Here is an 18,172-nt window from a genome sequence, read left to right on the forward strand (position 1 = left end):
GTAGCGGGGTTGCAGCGTAGCCGGCGAGGAGGTGGCGGAGCCGCGGTGAAACCGCGGTGCTGCCTCGCCTCCGAGCTGAGTGTGTAGCGAGTGTGTAGTGGAGGAGCTCAGGTTGTACCATGTTTCTGTTGTGATGTTGTGGGTCGGTTGGAGCTTGTAGTCGCTATGTGATAAAACCTATAAAGAGATTTTGAAGGACGACTGCCTGTCTGACTCTTTCTTTCTGAAACACCCTCGTTGAAAAGCAGCCACAGTCCCCCCCCCCCCAGCAGGGACCACTGCTGGGGTTGGGTGGGGGGATCAGATGAGTTCAAGTCAGAGTCACACCAAAGAGACGCAGACTGAAACTTTTTAGAAGCTGATGGTACTTTTGCTTTCATACCGGTGAGAGTGGCGTGACCCCCAGGGGTCATTGTCACTGGAACACTTTTGGTTCCGAGAGGAAACGGCTGAGACCTGTGAAATGTTGTGTGTATTTGTAGAGGAACACACATGCAAACATACTGTGTGTTTCATGTCCATGCAACTATTCCTATTAGTTTTAAAAGTGTGTGTGTGTGTGTGTGTGTGTGTGTGTTCTCGTATTTCTATCCTTGTTGGGGCCAAATGTCCCCACAAGGATAGCAAAACGTGGAACGACGTGCCTTGTGGGGACCTTTTTCCGGTCCTAAGTAGGAGAAACAGTGTTTTCTTGACCATGTTGTTGTTACTGAAAAAAGTAAAAGTGCAAAAACATTTCTTTAGGGTTAGGCTGTGTTGTGGTGTGGGTTAGGGTTAGGGTAAGGGTCAGGGTTAGGGGCTAGACATGAATGGGAGTCAATGGACGGTCCCCACGAGGATAGAAATACGAGACTGTGTGTGTGTGTGTGTGTGTGTGTGTGTGTGTGTGTGTGTGTGTGTGTGTTGAGGAGTGAATTCAGGTTGGGTGAACTTGTCCTTTAGAGGATTTGACTTCTTTAGCTGGCATCAGTTAATCTGCAGCTCTGAGCTCATTATCATCACTTATCGGCTCAGAGGACACACACACTCACACACACACACACACACACACACACACACACACACACACACACACACACACACACACACACACACACAAAAGAAGTGAACCAAGAAAAGAACTAAATTCGATGTGAGTACACAACGTGGCATAGTGGGACAGTGGGAAGCACAACTTCCTCGATGGCTTCCTTCTCTAAATACATGGTAACTGTGTGTGTGTGTGTGTGTGTGTGTGTGTGTGTGTGTGTGTGTGTGTCTTGTGGTGAACTTCTCACCTGTCCAGCCCTGACCTCTCTCACTTGGTGTGAGCTGGGATAGATGCAGGAGGAGGAGATTTACACACTGATCCTGTTAACATATCACGCACACACCTGCTTCAGCCTTCATGACGAGCTCAAAAAATCAGAATCTGAAGAAGAAAGTGATAAACGTTTAACAAATCTACTAAACGAGGAGGAGCTGAGAAGAGGAGGAGCTCAAGAGCTGCATAAGGAGGAGGAGGAGGAGGAGGAGAATTAGCTGAAGAGCCGCAGGAGGAGGAGGAGCTGAGGAGGAAGGTGGGTAATGAGTGCTGTTCGGCAAGTTACCATTAAAAACTAATTCGTTACGGTTAGGTCTCGTAAAGCTGACAATAAGAAACAAAATAAGGCAATGGAGTTAGGGGTTAGGTATTTTCTTCAGAGACAGTCAGTGAATCCGTGTGTGTTAAAAAGGGCTGCCAAGCCTTGTGGAAGGTTTCTAATGAAGCTTTCAAGGAAAACCTCTAATCCTCTCTAGAGTGACGCATTACAATACGTCTGGAATCCACTTATTCTGAGTCGGTGGGGCGGGGTGAGAATTCTAGGTTTTCGAGTCAGTCGGGTCGGGTGGTGAATGCAACAGCATTCCTGGTGGGTTTCGGGAGTCTGGGTGAAATTGTAATTCCAAATAATGAAGCAAGGGCTTCGAGCGTTTTGGCCGACTACCTTGCGAAGTGTTTCAAAGATAGCAGTCCAGTCAGTCGCGTTCATGTCAAGAACATATGATTAAAGTCAGCAGGGGGTTGTTTGCTTCTGATGCAGGTGTCTGTCCTATCCGGATAGATTCTGGGTAGCTTGGCGTTAGTCAAGTACATTCTAAGAGTTTTCATTGTAGGAGGTTGTGTCTTGCACAAACAGAAGAAGAACGGACACAATTTGATCTAATCTGCCACATCTCATCAGATAGAGGAATCCCCGGATCCTGACCCCAGGAGGACCTTAAAGAGTTCAGAGGATTTGGAGACGTATTATAGGATAGAGTTGCAGATGATTCCTATGAGGGATTTTTCTTTTTAACATGGAGAATGAGGAGCTGGTCTACCAGCAGTTCTGGTGATTTGTTGGGAAACTGAGGGAAGCAAGATTTCACATGATGTCTTAACTGAAAAAAATGGAATAAATGAGTAACTTGGCAAACTACATCTAGATGCCAGAATGGCAAAAGAGGAGAAAACGTCAATGCCGAAGAGGTCATGTATTGTCCCCAGACCCTTTGGAGACCAGGTAGTAAAGGCTGGGTAAGAACATGATGAGGGAAATAAATGATTACGGTAAGTTGGAGTTTGCAGTGATTGAGGCCAAACGCTTTCCTGGATTGGTTCCAGATCCTTAATGTATTTGTTCCAACTGGACTAGGGCTACCCTGTTTAACAGCTAGTGGTAGCTGGAACACACCACAAACCGCTGCGGTCGCTCATATATCGCTTTGCAGGTGTTCCAGTAGAGGAGCTTCTTTATATCGCAAGTCCAATAGTAGTAGCGGAAGTTTGGAAGTGCCAACCCCCCTGAGGGGATTTGAGCACACCTGAACTGTCCGAACTCATTTAGAGTCTCCCAAACTGGCAACCACTGCAGTCTGAGTCAACATGTTCATTCCAGGTAAAGAGGTCCTACCACTGCGTAATGTGAAGGAGACGTCCCAGTCCGGAGTAACTCCGGCTTCCTCACAGAGTTACTGGACATCAAGGTAACACCATCCAGAGTCACCATGTGTTTATTTAATTTCTCTCTCTCTCTCTCTCTTTTTTGCCAAATATATTAAGTTCTGTTTTATCTGAGTTCAGAAGCAGAAAATTATGACTCATCCAGGATTTGATATTTCAAAGAAACTTCTTGTTTGACAGGCTGATCAGTGTCATCTGGTTTCATAGATAAATAGATGTATGTATCATCTGCAAAGCAGTGGAAGTTAGGGAAGTGTTTTTTTTTTAATTGATTTTACCTACAGGATGCCAGGTGTTGAACCACTGATGGTTAAGTCTGTGTGGCTTGTCGGTCTTGTCTCTTTCAGTGGGAGCACTTCCTGTTTTATTTTCAAAATCACATGTGGCATCTCCGTTTCAGGTCGCTCGTCTCCCTGCTTCTGTCTGCCTTCCCTCATTCAGGGACTGACTTTTCATTTGGGTTCTGTCAGTGACTGCGACATAGGAAGCATGTCCAACGTGAAGAGCAGAGGTCCCAAGACGGAACCCTGCGGAACTCCATGTATTACTTTGGTCTGAGTTCAAAAGCCATTACTCACATGACCGAAATGGAACCTGTTGATCAATCTGGACAAGCAACACCTGGACCAGATTGGACAGGTGACACCTGGACAGGTGAGCAGTCCATCACACTCAGGATGACAGGAAGCTACGACAAACTACCAGAAATGATTTTAATCTTTTTAACACAGAAACAACACACGACTGTCACATGCCTTTCACCTCTGATCAATAACAACCAAGTTATCGTTTGTTTTTGTTACCATGACAACAAGTCCAGATGACGCTTCCAGTCTGTTGTTTGGTTGAAGAGAGCTCTCTGTCACACACACACACACACACACACACACACACACACACACACACACACACACACACACACACAAACCTCCTGTATAAACACTCCACAGCCAATGAATTTACAGTTACTGTCTTTCTTTCTCTGTCTTGCTGCTCACTCTCTCTCTGTCTCTGTCTCTGTCTCTGTCTCTCTCTCTCTCTCTCTCTCTCTCTCTCTCTCTCTCTCTCTCTCCCTATCCCCTCTCTCTCTCTCCTCCTCCTCCTCCTCCTCCTCTCTGCAGGAGAATCGTCCTCCTGCCTTTCCCATCCTGCCATCTCGTTTTCTCCGTTAGTGTTTGGACCTTCCGGATCACACCGGGGATCGTTTGGGCTCGGTGGCCGGCTCGGAGGGCTCGCAGGGCGGCTGCGGGAAGGACGAGGAGCCGCGGGAGGCTTGGATGGATGGAGGGCTGCAGCCTCGTGCCTCACCTTGGGAGGTGAGTGTGTGTGTGTGTGTGTGTGTGTGTGTGTGTGTGTGTGTGTGTGTGTGTGTGTGTGTGTGTGTGTGTGTGTGTGTGTGCGCGCGCGCGTGTGACGTCAGAGTCGGTGACCGTCGGTATTCATGATGCATTCTGCTGCTCGTACATTTGCGCCGCGGGCTGTAAACAGCCACGCGCGTGCGCCGCATGCACGTATCGGTTCGAGTGCACGAGGTTCGATTACTGATCGGTTCGCGTGGACGCTGTCGCACGCACAAGCACGAGGACCCGCAGTCCTGATGACGTCAGAGTCCTGCAGCCAGGAAGTGAAGTGTCAGACCACATGAACAAACATTCTGTGTAAACAAACAAACAAGAGATAACACACACACACACACACACACACACACACACACACACACACACACACACACACTCACACATACACGCACTCACACATACTAAGAGGCCGATCAAAAGCTCAAATTCTTCCTGTGTGTTTTGTTTGTTGATTTATTTGTTCTTGTTTGTTTGTGTGCTTGTGTGTGTGTGTGTGTGAGTGTGTGTGTGGGTGTGTGTGTGTTATTGTGACTCTGCTCACAAACACTCCCCTCTTGGTTTGTGTTTCAGTTTGTAATGGATGACCTCTGACCTCTCGGAGAGACACCTCTGAGGAGCAGGAGGAGGCCACCTGAGGGGGGATGGAGGGAGGAGGAGAGGCTGAGCCCTCCTCCCAGCCGGAGAGAGCAGGAGGCGGCTGCAGGATGAACGGCCGGATCGGCACGCCGCGGCTGGAGGCGGAGCTTTACTCGGCCCCTCAGTACCACGGCGTGGTGGCCACGGCTCCGCAGCAGGAGCACGGCGCGCCTCCTGCTCTGCTCCTGGACCCCAGCGCTCTGATGTCCCGTCACACGGTCCTGGACCCACGTCTCCAGGCCTCCCCCGGTCTCTTTCTGTGCCCTGAGGGTGTGCTGAGGGCGTGGGGCGAGGCGGGGGCCGGGGACTGCTGTGAGACCACCTTCATCGAGGGCCTCGGCTCCGACGCCTCCTCCGCCGCCAGGGAGGTGCTGCTGTTTGCTGACGGGAGGTTCCTGGAGTTCTCGGGAGACGGCGCCAAGGTTCCCTCGCTGTCCTACGATGTGGAGGACGAGGAGGAGCTGCAGGAGCTGGAGGTGAGAGGTCACGGGAGGGCTGGGGAGTGAGGAGGTCCGTGTGGGACGATGGAGCGGGATCACTGTGGTTACCATGGTAACAACAAGTGACCGTCAGCCTTCCTGTTGCCGCCACTGTGGAATGGAGAGTGTGGTCTGTCTGTCCACTGGACCTGCTGGAGACAGAACTGTCTGAAGACAGACAGGTCCACACGCTGGACAGACAGATGTTCAGAGAAGAGCAAACTTCCTGTTTACCAGACGAGAAATTCAGTCAGCAAGTCTACAATCCACAGGAAATTCAATAACCCAGTTTGTAGTCCTGATGATAATCTGTGTGTGTGTGTGTGTGTGTGTGTGTGTGTGTGTGTGTGTGTGTGTCAGAGTGAGTCCTCCACTGACTCAGACAGTGAGGACACCTTCCTGCTGATGCCTCCCAGGGATCACCTCGGTCTCAGCGTCTTCTCCATGCTCTGCTGCTTCTGGCCGCTCGGCATCGCCGCCTTCTACCTGTCGCATCAGGTGAGCCTCAGAACACCGTCCACAGACAATGGTTCCCCAAAGTACAGTTTTCAACCACGTTTAAGAGTCCATGCAGTGGTTTCCACTTCACAGTAGTTTCTGAGATCTGAAGAATCCTACCTCTCAGTTTACATGTTATTAGTGTGTGTGTGTGTGTGTGTGTGTATAAATGTTTATCAATGTGTGTAATTGTGTATAGTTCTGGATAAATGTGTTTGAATGAGTTTGAATGTGTTTGAGTGTGTGCGTGTTTATTCGTGTGTGCAGTGGTGAAATGTGTAGTGTGTAGTTCTGTTGGTGGTGGTGTGACGTCTGAATGTGTTGCGGATGATGTTTCCATGGCAACTGCACATCCACTTCTTCTAAGGAAAGAGGAGCCCGGTCTCCAACAGCAACGCTTCCCACACTAAAAGCATGGCTTAACAACAGAAAACTGCACACACACACACACACACACACATAGTCTTGTATTTCTATCCTTGTGGGGACCGTCCATTGACTCCCATTCATGTCTAACCCCTAACCCTGACCCTTACCCTAACCCTAACCCACACCACAACAAAGCCTAACCCTAAAGAAATGTTTTTGCACTTTTACTTTTTTCAGTAACAACAACATGGTCAAGAAAACACTGTTTCTCCTACTTAGGACCGGAAAAAGGTCCCCACAAGGCACGTCGTTCCATGTTTTGCTATCCTTGTGGGGACATTTGGCCCCGACAAGGATAGAAATACAAGAACACACACACACACACACACACACACACACACACACACACACACACACACACACACACACACACACACACACACACACACCTCACTGATTTACAACCCAGGGTGCAGAGCCAGACTCAGAGGTGAAGACTTTGTTTCATGTGCTTCCAAATATTTTCACATATTTCCACCACATCTTTCCAGATGTTTAACCCATGTGTTTCTGCATATTTCAATCATGTCTTTCCCTTTCCAGATGTTCCCCATGTTTTCTTCATGTCTTTCCAGATGTTTCCACCATCTGTTCCCTCATATTTCTCATAGATTTCCAGATGTTTACCTCGTGTGTTTCCACATCTTTCCACCCTATGTTTCCAGATGTTTCCCCTGTGTTTCTGTTTGCCCCATGTGCTTTCAGATGTGTCCACCATGTTTTTTTCCAAATGAACCCCCCAGATTTCCAGATGTTTCCCTCATGTGTTTCCACATATTTCCACCATGTGTGTCCAGATGTTTCCCACATAACTTTCTACGTTTCCAGATGTTTCCACTATTGTTTCTATGCATTTCTAACGTGTGCTTTCAGATATTGCCACCATGTATTTCTAGATCCTCTCACCACATGGTTCCAGATGTTTCCATCATCTGTTTTCACACATTTCCAGATGTTTCCCCATGTGTTTCCAGATCTTCCCACCACATGGTTCCAGATGTTTCCTCCTCATGTCTCCCGGCCCGCTGCTGTCTGACCGTTTCCTGTCATGTGGTTCTGTTGCTCCTCTCAGACCAATAAGGCGGTGAAGAAAGGGGACTTCCACCGGGCCGGCTCCAGCTCGCGCCGCACCCTCTTCCTGGCCGTGCTGTCCATCACCATCGGGACGGGGATCTATGTGGGCGTGGCCGTGGCGCTCATCGCCTACCTTTCCAAGAATCACCACTGGTAGCCGTGACGACCTGAAGCTCAGTTACTCATCAGCCCGGGGCCCGGTCCAAAGGCGTGGTCCGCCGACCGGAGGACGGCCTCCAGCGTGCGGCCGGCCGGGCGTCAGCTTTCCACCAATCAGGAGGCGCCGTCTGACGAAGCAGCAGCTGGAATCAGGAGGAAGCGCGTCAGATTCCTTCAAGAGACAGACACAGTTTCAACTGTCCTCCAGGACTTGATAGGAAGACATTCTGAGTCCCTCCTGCAGGGGGCGCCATCACACAGAGAGAGAGACACACACACCCACACAAACACACATACACACACACTCACTGCGTTTCGGTCCATTATTTATTTGCATGTAGATAAAAACAGGAAGTGAAGTTAATAAAGAGATGTTTTGAAAATTTCTCGACATTTCATGTGTGGGTTTATGTTGCTCAGTAATCAGATTACTCTTGCCTAGAAAACACGTCAGCAGTTTCACTGCAAGAAGCAGAAAATCTAACGCAGCTCTCACTTCCTGCTGGTCTGAGCTCTGATTGGTGGAGGGACTGTGGTGTCCTCACAGGAAGTGTTTGAACGTGTGTGTGTGTGTGTGTGTGTGTTTGTGGTTTGACAAGATGGAGGTGAGGTGGCTGCAGCTCATCTGTGTGCTCGCTACAGTCGGTGAGTGTCTGATCCTTCTGTGTGTGTGTGTGTGTGTGTGTTAGATCTTAAAGGAGATTTGTTAAATTGTGGATTTAATCGTTTCCAGAATGATTTGTCGTCACTTTACCTTTAAGCTTGTAACTGAAAGACAAATTTATCCAGAAGTGACAAAACATGTCAAGACTGACACAATACGTCATGTTGTCTATGTCCACGGTCTGATCTCAGAACCAGAGGAACCTGGAGTGGAGAGAGAGAGAAGAAAGAGGAGTTAACATAAAGAAAAGTTTTGTTTAAATATTAAAACTTTGGTGATTGAAACAAAATTGATGGTCATGAAAGATTTTAGAAATGCATCCAGCTCAGTTTTCAGTTTTCACGGACTGCTGCTTCTTCTTCTGCTCCACCACCTCCTGCAGGTCAGAGGTCATCTGCTGACCCCCTCCACTCCATGCCTGGATCTTACTCCAACGTCAGCGGGAACGACCATGGCGTGCTGCGGGCGCTTCGCACTGCTACCTGGTCCTTCAACAACCGGTCGAACGACATGTTCCTGTTCCGAGTGTCGTCCGTCCGTGAAGCACAGCGGCAGGTAGGACCAGGACCCAGTGGAGTCCAGAGGAGTCCCAGGTCTGCAGACAGTCAGATCCTCACTGTGTGTGTGTGTGTGTGTGTGTGTGTGTGTGTTCTCCTTTCAGATAGTTAAAGGATTTCATTACGTCCTGGATTTCAACATTTCCAGAACGGTTTGTCGTAAAGGAGGCAACAACGATCTGGTGAAGTGCAGCTTCCAGCCTTCAGGTCCTCTGCAGCAGGTGAGACACGTAAACAACAAGAACATGGAAACAACAACACTGGAAGAACAACACGCAAATATTAGGGCTGTCAAAAGATAAAAAATGTAATCACAATTAATCACGATTAATTGCGTTCACATTGCATGTTTAAAATTATGTTAATTTGCATTTCAAGGCAGTTTTAAGCCCATAATCTGAAGCATTTCCTACCAGAGTGTCTTTATTGGGAATCAAATTAACACAAAATAATTCCATCAAAATAAAGTGCCATGCAGGCTGGCTTAAAGGTGCATTACGTAACATTATGTCACAGCTGGCGTTTCACCGGCGGGGCACCGCCCACAGCCGGCATCACAGACATGAAATACACAATGCTGCGCTGCTCGTTTGGCAACTCTGGGAACTCACATACGATTGGCTCTGGAACCAGGAAGTAGCGCCTATCTAGCCCCGCCCACCCAAATGGTTCCTGCCTGTACCTCTCAAAAAGCTTGACCAAGACATTGCTGATGGAGAGTGCAGATTGTTTAAAGGGAATGTTTCTTCATCAACAGGCAGCAAATGGGAATGAATTTAATTATTTTCATTGTAAATTTCTTATTGCACCTTTAAGACAATCTCTACATAAAGTACAGCTTTAACAATAACAAAAAACGGTGTGGCCATGAAACCTGGACTGAGAGGTTGGAAACAACTTCAGTATCAAGAGGAATAAAGTCACATTGTGCTACGTTGAGAGAGTCGATAGATCAGCTCACTCTCTGATGCTACTGAAAAATCAATAATCCCACCATTAGCAAAACAATCTCACTAATCCTAAACTGGAATAACAGTAAGCAGGTGATCTGTGACACCGCTGTGAAGTTTGGACTTGGCTTAAGACAAACAGAACAGTCCAGAACACAGACAGTCGCAGGAGGGGATGTGTGACGTTTCCAGACTTCAGAACTGCCTGAGTTCTAACTTTTCTCTAATATTTCTTTTCTTTGAGAAGATTTCTAACCCTAATCCTGATTCTGGGATTAATCGTGATTTGGATAATTAATCTCTTTCAGCCCTAGACTAATTGATCATGATTAGTGCAATTAATCCTGACAGCCTTAGTAAATCTGTAAACAGCGACACATCTAAATCAGGTGAACCATCATGCTGGTGTTGATCTTGTTGTTGTTGTTGTTGTTGTTGTTGTTTGGCAGACTTTTCGATGTCATGCAGATGTTTGGACGGTTCCCTGGATTAATCAAAATGCTGTTCTGGGGCTGCTCTGTGGGGACCGCCCCCCTGGCGGTGATGGAGACCGAGGGCCACAGAGCAGTTAGCATGTTTAGCATTGCTGCAACATGTGTAACATCTCATGATCTCAGGGGCTGCTGATCTGTTTGTGCTTGTTTTGGTTTTGATTTAAAATTCTATGTATGTGTGTGTGTGTGTGTGGGGGTGTGTGTGTATGCTTGTGTGAGGGTGTGTGATAGTATTGTGGTGAATTTTGGAAGTTTCACATGGCTTTCTTCTATGGCAGCTCTGTACACTGATAAAAATGTTCAATAAAAATTCATGTCATTAAAAAAACCCATTGTTGTTTAGCATGTTTACCACCATTTAGCATGTTTAGCATATTTTAGCATCTCCCCTGTGTTTTCAGTCTTCCTGCTGGGCCGAGTGGAACTCATCATTTCAATCACACCATGGATCTTGTTCTAATTTCTGTACAGACGTTGATCAATGAACAGCTTTTCCTCACAACCCTCTGTTGACAGATCACTTCTTGATGTGGTTTGGATTTACAGTAACTGGCTTTACATCACCTGGGAGCAAATCAAAATGTAGGAGATCTCTGTCACACAAAGCTGTGGCCAGATTGAAGGACGTAATTCAGCATTATTGACTTTGATTCCATCTGCGGATCCAATGGAAAGTAGTTGCCCTAGCATTAGCATAAGCATTAGCATTAGCATTAACCCCTCTTGGTTGATTTGGCTGCAGATGCTGCAGCAGCCTCACTTGAATCTGTTGATCCTGTAAAGATAAAATCAACAACTGAGTGGAGGTTCGCTCCATGATAGAACCAACAACTGTCAACATTAAAGAACTCAGCGAAGTTAAATATGGAGTTCCACAAGGTTCTGTATTAAGACCTATTTTATTGCCATTATACATGCTTCCTAATGTTGGAAATATTTAGAGAAACACTCAGTTAACTTCCATTGCTTGTACAGATGATACATAAGTCTATGAAACCAGATGACACTGATCAACTTGCCAAACTTGAAGCTTGACTTGAAGACATTGAATCCTGGATGAGTGGTGATTTTCTGCTTTGTTGAGTTTGTAGTCATATAAATAAAGTTGAATTGAACAGAGTTGCAGTTGGACGTCCGTTTGTCAAGTCACGGCAGCAGACCCGGTGGTTTGTCAGATTAAATGCTTAGTCATGAGTAGTCGACTTTGTTGAATGTGTCCCGTCTGTTCAAAGTTTAGATAAACAGGAGATGTTTGAACGAGGGTGCAGAACAGTTTGTGTCCTCCGGTCTTATCAGTCTGCGCAGAACAGACGCGTCACGGACCGTATATAAAGCTCATCATCTGACAGACCCTGGACTTGCAAACCGGACGACACCATGAAGCTGTGCCTGCTGATCGCCGTGCTGACGCTGCTAACACTCAGCTCAGGTACAGTCCCCACCACCGGAGTCCCCACCAGGACTGGAAAAGTCACAGGTCTGAGTCCAGCAGCGCTCCTCTGAGATGAAGGGCAGATTCACAAGGTGGAGGTTTCAGAACGTCTCAGAACCTCAATGAATCTACAGCACGGAGAATAAAGGATGAACTGTCGCTAGCAAGGACTTCCTGTTGTGTAGAAGTAATCAGTTACTGTGCTCTGTGTTGATGTTGTGTAACTTTGTGTTGCAGCGGAGTTTTCCATTGAGTGTTACGGTCAAGCTGACTATATGGTCAACGACTTACTGCTGCAGTGTAACGGCAAGGTCCAACAGGCCTGCTACACCAGAGGTCTCACACACACACTCACACACACACACGCACACAAATACACACTTATGTTCAAACATGCACGTGACACTGATGTCAACAGACTGTTGGTAACTTATACCTCTGTGTGTTTGTGTGTGTGTGTGTGTGTGTGTGTGTGTGTGTGTGTGTGTGTGTGTGTTCAGACAACAACGAGAAAGGCTGCATTCATCTGGCGAAATGCTCTGACCCTGGATGGACGTGCTGCTACACCGACCGCTGTAACGCCTGAAATCGATCTCAGGACGGGAAACTGTGACGCCACGAACTCGAAGAATAAAAGTGACTCTGCTTTCCCAGAAAGCTTTGTGTCTGAGTGTGTCTTTCAACTCTCACAGACACACACACACACACACACACACACACACACACACACACACACACACACACACACACACACACGCACAGTCTCGTATTTCTATCCTTGTGGGGACCTTCCATTGACTCCCATTCATGTCTAGCCCCTAACCCTGACCCTTACCCTAACCCTAACCCACACCACAATAAAGCCTAACCCTAAAGAAATGTTTTTGCACTTTTACTTTTTTCAGTAACAACAACATGGTCAAGAAAACACTGTTTCTCCTACTTAGGACCGGAAAAAGGTCCCCACAAGGCACGTCGTTCCACGTTTTGCTTTCCTTGTGGGGACATTTGGCCCCAACAAGGATAGAAATACGAGAACACACACACACACACACACACACACACACACACACACACACACACACACACACACACACACACACACACACGGGAAGTCTCTTCCTTCCTGAAACTGCAGTGCAGTAACGGGGTTTCCCAGCAGGGGGCGGCGGTGGAGCGAAAACGCGGAAACAGGAAAAGGAAGTGAAAGGGGAGAAAAAAAGAAGTCTGTTGTTGTCTGGCGCTTGCTAAAGTTTTGTGAGACAAGGAGCCGTCAGTCCCTTCGTTTCCGCCAGTCCCTTCATTTCCGTCTGTTCCGAGGTGAGTTTTTAATCCTCGTCCTCAGACTCCGTTCGTCGCGCGCTAATGTTAACAGCAGGTTGCGTGAGGCAGGTGTGCTGCTTCACCTGGTCACTGGGCTATCTGGTGTTCTCTCTTTTAACACACATACAAACACACACACACACACACACAAACATATGGACGGACACAGACAGAGAGAAAGAGAGAGAGACAGAGACACACAAGACAGAGACAGAGACAGAGAGATACTGTTTCCAGTTACTCCTGAACTCACCATCAGAGACTATGAGGAGTGTGTGTGTCAGTGTGATGACTGTGTGATGACTGTGTGTGTGTCAATGTGATGGGTGTGTGTGTGTGTGTCACTATGATGAGTGTGTCTGTACATGTTGTGTATGAAGTGTGTATGTCAAGTTTAGCTGTGTGTACAGTGTGTGTATCTGTGTGTGCATAAACCGTGTGTACTGTGTTTTTTCCGAAGTGTGTTTATGATGCCAGTTGTGTATGAACTCGTGCAGTGTATCAAAGGTTTCTTTATACTGCCTATAAAGTGTGTGTAATTTAGAAAGTGTGTGTACGGTTTATGCTGTGTATAAAGCGGGTGCTTGTGTTGTGCACGTGTGTGTTGTGCATGTGCAGTGTGTGTGTTGTGAATAAACTGTGTGCATAGAGTGTGTGTTTTAAAGAAGAGGCTTCAGACCCACCTTCTGAATGAAACTTTTCACTTTGGCTGTAAATTGTGTCTCTTTATTTAATTCCCATTTTCAGTGTTTTGCTTCATCTTATCTTATTGTATTTTCAGATTTCCACACCATTCCCTCTTGTTCTATCTCATCTAAATGATGGGTGTGTGTGTGTGTGCAAGCAAATGGGTGGAGTGTTTTTATTTTTATTCTTAAAATATAGAATCATTGAGGCATAAAATAAATACAAGAAATATAAAATTTACCTTGATATAATGAGAACATGCAAGTATATGAGAAAAAAAATATTAAAGATATATGGGATGTGTTAAATATTATTATTAGAAAATACTCCTGGTAAGGATAATTTCCCAAATTGTTAACTGTTAATAATTGTAAAAACAAAATATCCACAGACTGTGATGATATTGACATGTTTGTAGTTCAACATAATAATTTGGAGGGATTTCCAGGCCGCTAACCTACATTTTTAATTTGTCATTTCAAACTGGGCAGTTTTAAAATAAATGAACTGTAGCCAAAATCATTCCTCTGTACAACAACAGCAACAGACGCCGCTTCACAAACTACAGACCTGTTTCTCTTCTCCCAAAACTTCAAGATCCTTGAGAAAGTCTTTTATAACTATATTTTATATCTATATTAGATGAATTCATGGAAAAATTGAACTTTCTCTCATAAAGTCAGTTAATTTAGACCTAATGGGTCAACATCACCAGCTCTGATTGAACCTATTGTTCTGTGGACACTACAAAAGTCACAGCTGGAGATTTCATTGATTAAAAAAAAAAAAAAAAAAACATTTTATATCATGACATATTAATCAATAAACTGGAGAAATATGGACTCAGAGGAGTTGTATTGAACTGAGTGAGAAGTGATTTACAGAACAGGAAACAGTTTTTGAAGAAGGGAGGCTGTCGCCCTGAACGTCTGGATAGTGTGTGTGGAGTCCCTCAGGGCTCAGTGTCGGGACCTGAACTGTTTATTCTGCACATGCACGACATCTGTAGTGTTTCTGAACTGGTGAACTTTATATTATTAGCTGATGACACAACTATTTGAGGTACTGGTGAGGATGTTCAGCAACTTTTGGAATTAATCTCCTCAGAGATTTTATCAGTTTTGATTGATGCCAAAATTTGCTGAAAACCTTGAATAAATCTAATCCAAAACAAAATATCCAGAAGAATCTCAGTCCCGGCTGAAGCCAAGTACTGACCAGACCAGAAATCTCTCTATCTTCTGTTCTACTCACTGATACTACTGTATCTGTCTGGCTGTGTGGAAGTATGGGGAAATACTGACGCAAGTTCCCTGTAAAGACTTGTTCTGCAAAGAAGAGCAGTCAGACTAGTGCACAAGGTCAGAGAACAACCAAATCCTCTTTCCTCACAATCAAACGTTTTGAAATACATGAATCCTGTGGAGTTTAAAACTATTCAAGTAATTTATAAAGCAAAGAACAATTATTGCCTGGTATTATCAAAAACCGTACTGTAACAGAGAAAATAGCTGCGATCTGAAGAAGTGTTTCTTCTTCATGCTCCTTTTTATTCATGTGGAAGGTGTGGGCACATGTGATGATGACTCTTTCATATTGTTTATGTCATTGGATGATCGGTTTTTCTTTCTTTTTCTGATTGTTCACTTTTTTTACATGTTTGAAATAAAGCTTTCAAATCAAATCAATCTTATTGTGTTTTTAACATGTTAAGCACTTTGTGGTAAGTTGTGTATGAAAAGTGCTTTATGACATTTGATTTATGAAGTGTGTGTACAGTGTGTTTGGTTTATGATGTGTGTGTAGTTTACAAAGTGTGTGTCCTTCCTTCTGCAGATGTATTACTATCGCTATGAGAACGCCGAGGTCAGTTGCTGTTACAAATACCTCATGTTCAGCTACAACATCATCTTCTGGGTGAGACACACACACACACACACACACTCAGACTCATGGTGATGGTGTGTGCCTGTGCCTGATGGCGTGCCGGTCCTGTTTCAGCTGGCGGGCGTGGCCTTCATCTCGGTGGGTTTGTGGGCGTGGAGCGAGAAGGTGAGTCCCTGCAGGAAGCTCCTGTTCGTCCTGCCTCCTCCAGTCCGGCCGGGCTTTCATCCTCCGTGTCGGTGTGTGTCCGCAGGGGGTCCTGCAGGACCTGAGCCAGGTGACCCGGATGCACGGGTTCGACCCCGTCTGGTTGGTGCTGGTGGTGGGCGGAGTCACCTTCACTCTGGGCTTCGCTGGCTGTGTGGGGGCGCTGAGAGAGAACATCTGTCTGCTCAAATTTGTATGTGTCGTATGTTGTGAGGCTCATTGTTTGATGCTGAGCAGCGTGGAGACTGAGACTGTGTGTGTGTATGTGTGTGTGTGTGTGTGTGTGTCTGTGTGTTTGTTGTGTGTTGTGTGTGTGTGGACAGTTCTCGGGGATGATCGGGCTGATCTTCTTCCTGGAGCTGACGGTGGCCGTGCTGGTGGTGGTGTTCCAGGGACAGGTCAGAACCTGGATCAATGACTTCTTCCTAGCGAACATCAGAGCGTACAGAGACGACATTGACCTGCAGAACCTCATCGACTCGCTGCAGAGGATGGTAATGACCACACACACACACACACACACACACACACACACACACTCCACGACCTGCACCAGAGGCGGGTGTGGCTGTGACACAGTGTTGTCCGTGAGCAGAACGCCTGCTGTGGAGCTCAGGACCCGATGGACTGGGACCTGAACGTGTACTTCACCTGTAATGGGACGCACCGCAGCAGAGAGAAATGTGGGGTTCCGTTTTCCTGCTGCAGAACGGATCCTGCTGTGAGTCCTCCACACATCGACGGACCTGATCTGTGACCGTCTGGTTCTGACTGTCACTGACTTACCGCTGGTTCAGACTGTTGCCGGCTGACTGCTTGTTTCTTGTGTCCAGGACACGGTGGTGAACACTCAGTGTGGTTACGACGTGAGAAAGAAGCTCCAGGTGAGAGAGTCTGCAGGTCCAGGTCCACTTCGGACCCTCTGGGTCTCTTGGAACATGGACTGGTTCAGATCAGAGAACACCCAACAGCTCCATGGTTCCCAGAGTCTGTGTTTTCCTTTTAAAATACATCCACGTGTTAATGTTCTCCTCATGTTCTCCTGACGTCCTCCTAATGTTCTCAGAGGGAGTGGAGTGATCATATCTACACCAAAGGCTGCATGGCTGCATTGGAGGACTTGATACCAGGAAACCTGTACACTGTGGCCATCGTCTTTGTGGTCATCTCTCTGCTTCAGGTAGCACTACACACTGACCGCACAGCACAGCTTCACACATACCACTGTACTTCCACACACGGATTGTAGTTCTGTGCGGCTGTTCTTGTCTGACTGCTGTACCGATTGTTCTGGTTCCAGATGGTGGGGATCTATCTGGCGCGAACTTTGATCTCGGACATTGAGAAGGCGAAGTTCAGCTACTGAAGCGTGTGCCTTGTGGGGGCGGAGCCTCTTCCTGGAGGGGGTGGGGCAAATGATGCAGTTGCTATGGTAACTTGAGGCTGTTACCATTTGACTGGTGTCTCGACCACCCCACCCTCTCGATTCAGTGCCTCTTCGTGTCTCCTTCAGTGTCTTCCTCCTGTTGGACTCAGGTGTTTCTCTGTATCCAGTCACACTTCCCAGAGTCCTCGGTACTCTGACTACACCCAGTACTCACGGCACTCTGAGTACTTTAAATGCAGTTGGGCAGATGTGGGACAGATGTTCTGCAGATGTTGGACTCAGACCTTCCACACACTGGATCTGTAATTGAAAACATTTTGGTTTCAAGGCAGATTTGAGCTTTATCGTGAAACCTTTCGGATTAAATTTCATTTGATACTTTTTATTCTGAAGGGATTGCTTTTGTTTGTAAAGTGAATTTTTTTTATCTTTTTTACATTTACCAAAATAAAGTTCATATTTGCTCTCAGTCCGTTTCCTGTTTTTCTTTCCTAACATTCTGGTCTCCAGATGTTCTCCAGATAGCAGGAAGAGAACAGAGGAGTTCAGAGGTTCTGAATGTTTGAGGAGGAGAACAAAGGAGTTCACAGACGTTTTGCAGATGTCCTGCGGACTTGCTTTAAAATGTGATTTTATTGGTTTGGAAAGTCAAGTCCAGATGTGCACGTGTGTGGCGCCTCGGTGCGTTTGGGTGCGTTACCACAGAGTGGCCGCGGGGGGGCGGTGCAGCTGCCCGGGCAACGAGGAAACTGTAGGAGGAATCGGATCTGCGGCCAAGACAGAAACCTGAGCCGCCCTGGTCCTCCTCCGGCCCGCTCGGCCCGCCCCGGTTCTCCCCCGGTTCTCCCCCCGCCCCCCCCCCCCCCCCCCAGGGGAAGCGCTCCGTGCCAGAGCAGGCGGAGTCGGAAGCGCGCAGCAGCGTCGGTCCGTCGGTGGTGCACTCCGCGGCTCCTCTCGCTCCTCTCTCGGCGCTCCGAGCCTCCGCGGCG

At 46.9% G+C, this 18,172-nt stretch overlaps 3 protein-coding genes across 4 annotated transcripts; all 3 read left to right on the forward strand.

Moving 5' to 3' along the window:
- The first annotated feature begins 5,008 nt into the window (after positions 1-5,008).
- Positions 5,009-7,661, forward strand: syndig1 (synapse differentiation inducing 1). Its single transcript, XM_030106906.1, has 3 exons — positions 5,009-5,435; positions 5,799-5,936; positions 7,438-7,661. The coding sequence occupies exons 1-3, from the start codon at positions 5,028-5,030 to the stop codon at positions 7,594-7,596; spliced, it is 705 nt and encodes a 234-aa protein (XP_029962766.1). The 5' UTR covers positions 5,009-5,027; the 3' UTR covers positions 7,597-7,661.
- A 493-nt stretch (positions 7,662-8,154) lies between these two features.
- On the forward strand, positions 8,155-11,634 carry cst7 (cystatin f). The gene is made up of 4 exons (XM_030106740.1): positions 8,155-8,243; positions 8,645-8,817; positions 8,924-9,040; positions 10,219-11,634. Exons 1-4 carry the CDS (start codon positions 8,198-8,200, stop codon positions 10,339-10,341), a joined length of 459 nt encoding a protein of 152 aa, XP_029962600.1. The 5' UTR covers positions 8,155-8,197; the 3' UTR covers positions 10,342-11,634.
- A 1,228-nt stretch (positions 11,635-12,862) lies between these two features.
- On the forward strand, positions 12,863-17,652 carry tspan14 (tetraspanin 14). Of its 2 annotated transcripts, none has more exons than XM_030107350.1 (9): positions 12,863-13,015; positions 15,542-15,622; positions 15,707-15,757; positions 15,843-15,989; positions 16,120-16,290; positions 16,392-16,517; positions 16,630-16,680; positions 16,863-16,976; positions 17,097-17,652. In XM_030107350.1, exons 2-9 carry the CDS (start codon positions 15,542-15,544, stop codon positions 17,160-17,162), a joined length of 807 nt encoding a protein of 268 aa, XP_029963210.1. In that variant the 5' UTR covers positions 12,863-13,015; the 3' UTR covers positions 17,163-17,652. The 2 variants fall into 2 exon arrangements, with proteins under 2 accessions (XP_029963210.1, XP_029963211.1); XM_030107351.1 differs by lacking the exon at positions 12,863-13,015 and adding an exon at positions 15,420-15,428.
- Positions 17,653-18,172: the final 520 nt, after the last annotated feature.

Source organism: Salarias fasciatus, chromosome 13, assembly GCF_902148845.1.
Source record: "Salarias fasciatus chromosome 13, fSalaFa1.1, whole genome shotgun sequence".
Classification (NCBI taxonomy): Eukaryota; Metazoa; Chordata; class Actinopteri; order Blenniiformes; family Blenniidae; genus Salarias; species Salarias fasciatus.